The following is an 11,441-nucleotide window of genomic DNA, read 5'->3' on the forward strand; positions in this document are numbered from 1 at the left end:
GACATGGAGGCCCATCCTCCTAGCGCATCCTAAGTCAGATCCAATTTAACGACCCACCCGTCACTGTCTGGGTCGTTAGAAGCTATTGCTTGGAGTGAGTGGAGTACTTGGTCACCTGAATCCTGATGAGATGCTAATGTAATCTCTCTGGAACGAGTTGGAGGACTGAGCTGTAAACACTGAGTTGGAAGCGCAATCCTCCTCCTCTGTTCAATGTAGATTTTTGTGAATAATATCTATTTTTAATCTTTAGTTGGTTCTTTATCATTTTTAGCTATTTTTAGACTTCATATACTAAACACTAGCGTTGCATAAGGCTGTGCTTTCTGGATAAAATGTATTTTCTATTTATGAATGCCAGTTATCAGGAATCTCCATGTTTGCCTGAAACCACATTATGTTTTTATTTTTATTTTTTCACTGAATACAATACATCATACAAGTGCACAATGTGTCACAGAGACAGACAAGATGGATGTTTACCGCTTACACACAACACTCCTAGAATAACAGGACCAAAGAAGAAGAAAAGAAGCTTCTTACAGTTCGATCAGTAACAGGACAGAGCTGAAATGATTTCCGTATTTCCTGCCCAGGCCTGATGTAGTAGTTCGTCTTTTTCTCTTGACCACACTCTCCTTTGCTCTCAGACTTTCACCCATTCCTCATCTCTGCATCTCACCCATCTTCTGTACCTGTACAGTACTTCCTGTCATCATCATCTTTATGCTTTACATGTACTATTTCTTCCCTTCTTACTCATCTTCCTCATCCTTGGCCTGTCCATTTTCACTCCACTCATCCTCATTATGCATTGTTCCATCCTCTTCTCATCATCCTCCATCTGCTGAACTTAGTCTATACAATGCCAGTCGGAAATTATCCCAGTGCCATGTTTACTATCTAGTTCAACAAAGTTCATCATAATGTCATAAGGTCAGCTTACCAAACAACTCAATCGACGGCATCCTTCATTGCTAATGGACTCAATCTCAAATCCCTGTTGATATCAGTTTATTTTCCCATTTTTAATTTCTCTTTTCTTATGGTATCATCTGAGGTTGGGGTGAGAGGATCAGAGGGGTTCTGAGAAAGACAAGTAGTTTCCAAAACTGATTCTCCTTTTCCATACAGTGCTGAGATGTTTCGGGTGAAGCTCATCCTTTACATCCTCCTTGTCTTCTCTTCATCAACTCACAATAAGCTCATGAGCTTATTTTGTTTTGCCGTGGCCAAGAAGGGCTTGTTTCTTCTTTAATATACCAAGAGGCCATTCCCTTTAACATCAGGTAGATTTTTGTGCAAGCACTATGAAAAAGATTAAGACAACAGCTCCTGTTGAAACTACCTTCACAGATCTTTTCCAATAGCAGAACTGTCAGACCCAAAGTGTCTTCTCCTGTGGAGAAACGGTGATGTAGCAGACAACTAAAGTCACAATGTGTGCACAACAATAACTTAGCCCTAATTCAGTGCTCTCAGACCTCGTCCTCTGGGAGGAGCCTGTCTTAATAGGGCTTTAGAAATACCTTTTACACCATTAATGAGGAAATAGAGAAAATGAAACATTGTAAGCATTTCTTCTATCCAGTTTGGGGAAGCTTGATGAGAGCGGCCTGCCCCGGACCCAGCCACAGGTTCATCAGGTCGACGCTGCTGCCGTGAGGCAGGGCGCTGCTGTTGGTGCTGAGGGCGACTGCAGCATGCCGGGGCAGCGCTGCGTGGTCCGTCTGCAACACTACCTCCCCCTCTGCCCCCCAGTTAAAGGCAGCCAGGTAACGGTCATTCTGGTCCCAGGCCCGCAGGTACACCAAAGACGAGGAGGAGTTGGAGAGGAGGAGAAAATCTCCATAACGGAGGGAGCGCTGTTTAGCCCGCAGCTCGGTCACAGAGCAGAAGAATTTGCGAAATGACAGCCGCTCAGCTCGCTCTTCCTGGAAACACAGAGAGGATGCTGGGATATGAGTCTGATCTGTGCTGTTTGTGGTATATTAAATCTATTTCTACCTCAAGTCAAGCTCATTGCTTTTTGAACTATTCTTCTATGAGTAGTTTAAAGGCAGTGTACTTTTTACTTTTATTATTGAGTATATTGTATTATATTCAGTAATATTATTAGGACGTATGGCTACTCTACCCACTGTAAGTAACTTTGTAGTAAAGGACAGACTTGTTTTAACCAAAATGCATCACTGACACCTACGTTTATGATAAAGTCACACTTCTTATTTGTACACAAGCTTTGTTGTTTTAATGTTATTTTATTTCCATTGAGCTCATTGGGTCATTTGGGGATCAAGTGAACATGCATGAAACAATAGCTATTGTCATAGGTATGTTGCCAAATGTATTGGCGCTCACCACCAAATCAATGCATTCAGGTGTTCCCATCACTTCCATAGCTGCAGGTGTATAAAACATGGTGTAGAGTCCTGACCTCAAGCTCACAGAACACCTTTGGGATGAACCAGAGCAAAGGCTGAAATTCAGGTTTTCCCATCTAACTATGAATCACTCTCAGCCCAGAGGAAAGATATTTAAGGAGTAGTTCAAGCGGCTGATAGAGCAGGGATCTATCCATGGATCTGACCTTACAGATTAAGAATTTTAAGTTGATGTCATCAAAATTCATGTATATGTAAAAGCAGACGACCAAATACGTTTGGCAATATAGTTTAAATGCAATTTTCAAAGTTTTACGTAAAAAAAAAAAAAAGTTTATTTTCCCTTAATTTGTTATTTTGTAATTATTATTTTTAGTATATTTTTTATTTTTGTCTTTAAAATACCAGAATTTGCACATAACGTTATATTTCTGTTTGTCCCATTACATCATTTTTAAATATTAAACCAGGTGATAGGATTAATTATTCAGTACTTGAGCAGCCTTCTTACCAAATACTTGTTGAGGAATTTCTTGGTTGCCTACTTTTTATTTTTACTTGAGTAAAATATGAAATGGTGCTACTCTAACTTGAGGACAACTTTTGTCTACTCGGCCCACCTCAGCTGGTTTGGGAACCCCTGGATCTCATCTTTGTTTTGCAGATGATGTGGTTCTGTTGGCTTCCTGAGGGCATGACCTCCAGCATGCAGTGGAGCGTTTTGCTGCTGCGTTTGAAACGACCAGTGTGAGACTCAGCTCATCTAAGGATGCATCCCAAATATTCTGATTTTAGCTCCTGTTCCCTGACCTTTCAGGGGTCAACAGTAAGGACACTATCATGGGGAGCTTTGGACTGCTGTGCTGATTTCAGACAGCCTTTAACTCATACATCATTAGGCGACGGAAATGCGCATGGATGATTCTAGTCAAATCCGGGGCTACAGCATTCTGAAAATGAACTGCAGAGTGTGCGCTTTCTTCTCACCGGAGATTTTCATTAATTTCTGTGTTGTGGGCTGTGCTTATACGTAATGTCACGCAAAAGATTGGTGGATTCCTTATAGCTCCTTTGTGCTATTAAGGAACATTGTACTCTTCCTATGCTAAAGGAACTATAATAGGAAGCATCCAGGCTCCTTTTCCTACATCCTTCTTTACTAAATGCACTATGGGCTGGCCTCAGCCTTAAAAATAGGCAGGAGCTCTGTTATCGGCAAAGGGCTCAAACTAGAGTCACTGCTTCTTGGCATCAAAAGGACTCGGTTGAGGTGGTTTGTAAATCTGATCAGGATGCCTCCTTTATGTTTTCCAGGCACATCCCACTGGGAGGACCCAGAACTCTGCTGGAGGGACTATATATCCCACATGCAGACACCAGTCGCTCTAACATTCCAACTGTATGGATTTAGGCACCAGATTTCATTTTTGGAGCTTTGTTTAAACAACAGAAGAAACATGAATTTTATCAGTAAGAGATTACCAGAAGATCTGAGAAACTACACTGTTGTGTGTGTGTGTGTGTGTGTGTGTGTTGCAGCTTTACACAACTATCCTGTTGGAAATATTCCAACTCTTTACCTGCAGAGTCCCATTCAGCTCCTCTTCAAAGTCCCAAAGCATCTTGGGAAACTTAGAGTCCTAAAGCAAATAGGAAACAAGAAAAAAGTTCAACGGTTTCCATTTCAAAGGTAATCAGCAATTAGTCAGAGATTCTACTTTTATTACAACTAAAATAATTTATGGATTTCTTTGCTGTTAGACAGAAGCTGATGAACAGCTAAGTGCAGCTTGTCTCACCCCATCCATCAGGCCAATCTCATCTCCATAGTTGAAGACAGGTGTCCCTGGCAGGGTCAGCAGCAGCAGCTGGTAGAGCTGGATATGAGCTTGGTCAACTAATGAGGCCAAGTGACCCGCAACTCGATCGCCCAGGTTCCAGGCCAGCTTAGTCTGACTGTGGTTGGAGTACAGAAGCTGGATGGTCTTAGCGTAGCGGCTGGGATCCGGGTCACCTGATGTCAGCACGTTGGACATCAAAAGGTCCACTCCAGTTGAGGTAAGAAGGGCGGACACATCTTCAGCGGAGGAGTGTCCTGTGATGCCAAGCAGGACTCTGAAAAACACGGCTACAACTTCACTCAACAAAACCAGAACTCAGATGAGAAGCATCTTATTTTTATTACTGGAGGCATTCTTAAACTTTGAATCAACCCAGACATTAAGCTAATGTCAAAAACGGGTCGCTGATCTCATGCCTGAGGAAAAATCTGCCTGGCTCAGCAGATGATGAGACTGTTTATAAAAATCTATCATTCTGCAAAGAGTTCAAGCTTTTTCAAATGCTTCCACAGCTTTTGATCAAGTAAGGCAAAATCAGAATGAGCAATAGAAATATGATAAATTATACTTTAAGGGCTAAGTCGTTCCTTATCATTTTGTGGTTTCTGTCCTATTGAAGTATGTGGATCAGGATAAAAAAAGACAATGTTAATTTCCTGATATGAAAATCAGAGCTTAATATTTCATTAATAACATCTTTAATCCCTTATTTAATAGACATAAGATCTGGGAAAATAATGAAAACAGTCTCAACCAATAATATAAAGCAAAAGAAGTAGAATTTGCTCTGCTCATGTGAAAAAAAAAGGGTTTTGGGGTTTTGGAAAAAAGCTTCATCCCATCAGACATCACCAGTTACAGATGGATCCTGCACCTTTTTGACCTGCTTTTTGGCTCGCTGTCGGTCTCATTCTGGATAATGGCCCGAATGTCAGCCCAGAGAGACGGAGCCGTGTTGGCCAGCAGCTCCACTCCTGAGAGCTGGACTCCATCCACGCCTTCATTCAGCCAGAATACCAGGGCAGACTGGAACCACATGCACACGTTTCACTGCAGTTGTCCTGACATTATAAACACTTTATCTGAGACCCTATTTAATATTACCAAACACTTCAAAATTGTCTTCACTCAGAGGAAATCAAAAGGCAACAGTAAAAATCAGACAGGTTAGCCTATACATTCTTCACTTTTAATTATATATTTTTTTGTCATAGCCTATGCTGTCCTATCAAGACTTTTATCACTTAAACTTTCCCATTTTCTGGCTTTATAACAACAAACCTCATTGTTTTGTATGATACAACAGAACAAAATTATGCCTAGTTATGAAGTGGAAGGTGCATGATGTTTTTTTTGAATCCCTTTCCATAAAAGGAATCTGAAAAGTGTGGCATGCATTTGTATTTAGCCCCCCTGAGTCAGTACTTTTGGCTTCAGTACCAGCTGCAGGTTTTAAAGGGTACGTCTCTAGCAGCTTTGCACATCTACAGGCCAAATCTTTTGTCCAGCTGTCGAGGATTGTCCTGTATTTAGCGCCATCCATCTACCCATCAACTCTGACCAACTTCCCTGTTCCTGCTGAAGAGAATCCCTGTCCCCATCGCATGATGCTGCCACCACCATGCAGGGTGACGTACTGAACACATCATCCCCACTATTAGCCCTCTGACACACATATACTACAAACTTATATTTTCTATGTAGGTAAAAGAGTTACATTTTGGTCTCATCTGACCAGGACGCCCTTTTCAGTGTGTTTGCCACATCTCTTACATGGCTTGTACTAAAATCCAAGGCTCATCTAACGCTCGTTTGGGGCACTCCTTTAAGTGCGTGAGTAATAGTTATAATCTCATCAGATTCGGAAGGCAATTTTTTGCACAGGATTTTATTTAAGGGGTATCAGAGCATAAGGGACCTAATACAAATGCCGGCCACACTTTTTAAATTTTAGATCATAAATAGATTGAAGCTTGAGGTTGTACCTTCACCAGATAGGACAAAATTCAAGCTGGGCGAGACGACTTTAGCAAGACGCTGTAGCACATTATTGTTAGCGGAGTTCAGAATTAACGTCTTAGCTCACCTCTACCTCATGCTTATGATTTCATGCATATTTAGTGCGTATTGGTTGCCAGCCTGTCCACCAATGATTGCAAAAGTAAGTCATTACCTTCAGCCTCTCTGCTACACTTGTTACACTGTTGCCAGAGAACCAGGGTCCAGAAGATCCCCGATAGTTAGGAGTCAAATCCAGAACCACGGAAATGCCTAAGAAAGAGGATAAAACCAGATATTTACGTATCATGTATAAAAAGACAATAATTTCTTCCTCACAGTGTGACATTAAGTCACGTGTTAAATTACTTAAAGCAAATAAAAGGCTTTCAATTTTCTAAATGCCACAATAAAGAAAGCAGAGTTTGTATTTATTCATATTCAGATGTTTACATCAACTTCTTCTGTAATTGGTAGAATTGCCTTTTAATATTTTTTTTGTCTATTCTGCAGCAACACAGCCACACAACATGATGCTCTCATCCCCGTACTTCACAGGTAGGATGCTGTTCTCAGGTTTGCCAGCTTCCCCCTTTTTTCCTTCAATGTAACAACGATCATCAAACTACAGGACAAGTCTTGAAAATGTAAGGGTTTTGTCCCAGAAAGCATTTGCTAAAATTCTAATCAAGTTTTTGATGTCACTTTTGGAGAAGAGTCATGCCAGATTCAGAACGCTAGGAGACTCTGACCAGCTTCAGCAACATCTTCATAAAGTCTTTAACGTTTGTGTTTGAGTCACGTATTTTATACCAGAACATTTCCATCTTAGAGACACAGAACAACGTGTTGGCTAGACATTCCCATGCTGTTTATACTTGCATATAATTGTTAGAACAGATGAATGTGGATGTATCTGAATACTGGACCCAGGGATGAAGCAGACTAATAGAGGTCCATCATTTTTTTCCTGATATCTTGGATGATTTCTTTAGATTTTTCCATGTTCCACAAAGAAGCAGTGTGTTTGGGGTGTTGCCCTGAAATACATCCACAGACGTGTCGCCATTTAACTTAGATATTGTCAATTAATCTATCAGAAGTGTAAAAACCCATGACACCGTCATCTGGGTTTTCCCTGATCTAATCTGATTTTAATGTATGTAAACTATTGACTTTGAATAAAAAAGAAGAAAAAAAACTCTAAAAAGTTCTCCCCATTATTCTGGCTTTAAGGTAAAACTGATTATTTGTTCATCCTAAATTACATTAAAGAGGAAAATTTTTATCTGACTTTAGGTCAAACAATAAGAAACATTTACATAGAGTGTAATAACCTAAGAATAACAGGTATTAATGAGGTGCTTTAGTTTATGTTGATATACTTTTTACAAAGTATGTTAACTAATATCTAGATTTGATGTATTTATAATATGTTAGATATAATATGTAATCTATATTTATATGATAAACAGACTGAACCAAGGAAAAATCTGAATGTCTTCGTCACATAAGTATGGTTCTGAAAATCTTTAACTTTACAAGAATTTTGAATTGCTTCCTTACCTTTTCGGTGAGCAGCCTGGATGACACCTTTAAACTGTTCAAGGTTTCCAGCCTCAGGTGAAATCTCCTCAAACCTCAGGCTAACGGCATCATCAGGTGGAGCAACGTGAATCGGCCCAACCACCAAACCTTTCACCTTCAGCTGGGATAAACTGCTCATCTTCTGCTCCAGGCCTTCAAGGAGGGACAAAGGAACCACAAATGCTTTATCTGTGCTTGTAATTTTGGATGCTTTTTATTTATATAGAAGCAGAGTTTGAAATAATTTTTATCTTTTTATTATTATTTTTTTGGACCATATATTCAATTTCTTGATATATATAATATTAATACAACATTTTTTTTATTTCATTATATATGAGTTAGTGGTTTTTACCAATCATTTTTTCAATCATAAAAACTTTGAGAAACAGGAGAGAACAGAATGGGTTAGGCTTATCAGGCCATGATGACCCGCAGAGGAAGCAGCAGTGCTGTGTATAAAAACAGTAGAATATTATTTATTTGACTCAAAACCATAAAACTGCTGAACTATCATTGTTTTCCACGGCCCTTTACCTTTGTAGTGCAAAAATTACTCTGTCAAGATATGACTAACAAATTCTGTTTAGAACTCTGCTTAACGAGGTACTGCCTGCAACGCAATGTGTGTGTGTGTTTGTATTTTACCACCAAGGTGGGGACTAGGGGTTACGTTTAGAACTATGGTGTCTGTAAGGGCTAGGGTCATCGAAAGAGTTCAAAATGAATGGAGGTTAATGGAAGTCAAACCACAGTTCTCAGTAAGTATTTAAAACAAGGATGTTTATTTGTGTGCTTTCTTGTACTTGCAGCCGAGCGAGAACATTTTTTGCTCATTTTACTAGTAAAGTGAGGACCAATAAAAGATCCTCACTTTTTTTCTGGGCGATTAGATTTAGGACTAAGGTGTCAATTAGGTTTAGGCTAGGGTTAAGGTTAGGTGTAAACAGGTAAAGGGCTAGGGTCAGGGTTAGGTCATAGAAAGGCTTGAAGATGAATGGAAGTCTATGGAAGACAATGTACGGTCCTCACTATGCACATTAAACAAGGATGTGTGTGTGTGTAGGTAGGTGGATGAATAGATTATCAGGAGCTCACCCTTCAGGTTGTGCTTGTCAGTGAAGGCTTGGATGTTTCCGATCTGGTACAGTGGGCCTTCGTTCCACCAGCTGGTGGCTGGCAGCTCTCTGCAGGCAGGAGCCTGCAGGAGGATCAGGACGGCCCCCCCCAGCATCCCCAACCAGCCGAGCCAGAACACCAGCAGGAGCGCCCAGCGGGTTCTCACCCAGCTGAGAAAGAGAAAACTTTCAGAGCTCCAACGACCATAAGGCATCAAAATCGTCTGATTCCAATGATCATTACTGATGCTACACAATAAACACTCAACGGCTCATATCACGCTGCTGGCTAAACGTGGTTCTGATATTTGGCACCATGCTTGAATCTGTAATAACAGCATTCTAGACCATCTCGTTTTGTCCCCCTGTAAAAAAGTAGTGTTAGACAAGCAGTGGTGTTTGGAGTATTTCAGCAACTTCTAAGTTCTGTTGTACTAATTCATTTCCTTTGTTTGATTAAAAATTTGATACATCCAAAAACCTTTAGCTATTCCAGACAGGGCTAGAGGCAAGCTGGAAAGCTCACATGTTCAGGAAAGGAACCTTCGGTTGAAAACTAGTAGCCTCTGTGTGTGGGCCACCACCCAACCTGCCACCCCATCAGAAAGCCTTTTAGATTCAAACCCCCAAGCTCTTTGAACATTTTTCAAACTTAAATCCAACTCTGTTTTCTTAGCAGTATTACTGTGCAGAACTAGGAGGAGATCCACTCCCATGGCTGAGAAGTAACGGCACATGTAGATTGTCTCAGGATGCTTCATGGCTGAGCCCTCGCAGTCTTCCACCAGGTAATGTTTCATGAGTCACCGATCCATGCTATGCACATGACGCCATTTTGATGCAACGTGATGACAGATGCATACTTTCCTGTGGAGGCTGCCAGCCTAAGACACATCCGTGTCCAGACATCCATCCCTCTTTTAATGGCACTACGTTGAATGATCATAAATGATTTTTACCTTGACTCTTAACAACTTCTCCTCTGCTGATGACTATAGCTGCTGAGATGAAGATGGCTGATCATTTGGGGCAAAAAGTAAAGTGTAGGTGGTGTTTTTTGTTAAAGAGCTCTTTGCAGCGCATCCATCCGTCTCTAGTTTCTGTGCTGTCACTTAAAAGGCAGCTGCGTGAAAACTGAAGCTGTAACATTAATAGAATATTGTTAAATAGGCTTCTTCCATGTAGGCTATTTACATTTTTTTTATTTCCAACAAGTTAAGCATTCCTACAGATAATTATTTATTGGGGGGCTCTTCTGCTCCCCCAATACATTTTTTTTAGCATGTTATATTTTTAGCAAATACATCATAATCACCACCTGAAAGCATCTCCCCAGCTTCTAAAAGCAAGGATTCCCTGGGATGGCAGGGCCACACCTGAGCCCCCCCCCCCCCCCCCCCCCATGGCTGTGTACAGAGTGTCCTCACCCACCCAGGAGTCCCCGCCACCCGCAGCAGCTCCTCCTTGTTCAGCCCGATGAACGTCTCCTCCGCCTCATCCAGCACCTTCAGCTTCACGGAGCCATTTTTCTCCGCCTCCACCTCCTCCCTGCCTTCAGGCGGAGCGTCGGCCGGCCGGCCTCCGTCGGAGGTCATCGGCTGCTTCTCCTGCTCCTCCTGGTCCAGATCGGCCTCGCTCACATCAGCCTCGGTGGCATCAGCATCCACGGCGGCCTGCGCTGCATCCTGCCCTGCATCCAGCCCTGCATCCAGCGCTGCATCCGGCCCGTCCTTCTGCTCGGCGCTGATGCTCCCGGCGTCCTTCATCTCCAACCGAGTCTCCTCCGTGTTCATGTCGATTCGGGCTTCCTATCTGACCGCTACCTAGAAACCAGGGGTGCCGCTCAGTCTGCAGCCTGTCCGCCCGCTGCTGAGCCGGCAAAACCAGTCAGCGTCTGTCAGCGTGCTGACTACGTGCTGCTTTCAAATGCAGTCGGAAATGCTCCGCTCCGCACAGGCTTAGCTGACGATCTGAAACAATTTGCTTTCTCCTAGTGGTTAAAGTTATGAAAAAAAAATGATAATAGTTCGGATTAATGTTTTTGAAAATGATGGGACTCATTTGTAAATCAGTCATTATGCAACAACCCCAATATTAAGCAATAGAATTACACCTTTATGCAGGCCCTGTCCAAGGTTAACTGGGACCCTGAGCAGAATTTGATTTGGGGGCTCATTGTTGTACGTTGTGCAAACCACACAAGATCTTTAGGGAACAACAATGATAACCAACGGGTCCAAAAAATTATTCTTTTGACAATGACATCAGTCACTTATTAAATTGCACTTTGAATAGAGAGTTTTATAAAGTCAAAGCTGTAAATGAAAGTTGGAAAATTGATTATCACTTTATTTCTCTTGAAACTAGTGAACAGCAATTAAATGCAGCCAGTGAAGACTCTGGAGCCAAGGTGAACTGCTTTTGAGCTCATGTGGAAAATTGTAGCTCAGTTGTTGAGATTCATTTGAAAACAGATTGAGCAGGCATGAAACGTAACCCTACAAACAGCACAA

General features: G+C 41.6%; 1 protein-coding gene across 1 annotated transcript; it reads right to left on the reverse strand.

The window, feature by feature from the left end:
* Positions 1-375: 375 nt before the first annotated feature.
* Positions 376-10,869, reverse strand: LOC105938090 (4F2 cell-surface antigen heavy chain). Its single transcript, XM_012879710.3, has 8 exons — positions 10,360-10,869; positions 8,909-9,099; positions 7,790-7,963; positions 6,399-6,496; positions 5,100-5,251; positions 4,184-4,499; positions 3,965-4,024; positions 376-1,934 (listed from the first exon to the last, which is right to left on the reverse strand). The coding sequence occupies exons 1-8, from the start codon at positions 10,719-10,721 to the stop codon at positions 1,584-1,586; spliced, it is 1,704 nt and encodes a 567-aa protein (XP_012735164.2). The 5' UTR covers positions 10,722-10,869; the 3' UTR covers positions 376-1,583.
* Between the last annotated feature and the right edge of the window lie 572 nt (positions 10,870-11,441).

Source organism: Fundulus heteroclitus, chromosome 19 (genome assembly GCF_011125445.2).
Source record: "Fundulus heteroclitus isolate FHET01 chromosome 19, MU-UCD_Fhet_4.1, whole genome shotgun sequence".
NCBI lineage: Eukaryota > Metazoa > Chordata > Actinopteri > Cyprinodontiformes > Fundulidae > Fundulus > Fundulus heteroclitus.

Coding starts and splice junctions, on each gene's coding strand:
- LOC105938090 (XM_012879710.3), bottom strand. CDS start 10,721: ATGAACACGGAGGAGACTCGGTTGGAGATGAAGGACGCCGGGAGCATC. Junction 9,100..10,359: donor CGGGTGGCGGGGACTCCTGG/GTGGGTGAGGAC, acceptor TCTCTTTCTCAG/CTGGGTGAGAACCCGCTGGG. Junction 5,252..6,398: donor GTGTAGCAGAGAGGCTGAAG/GTAATGACTTAC, acceptor ATGTGGTTCCAG/TCTGCCCTGGTATTCTGGCT.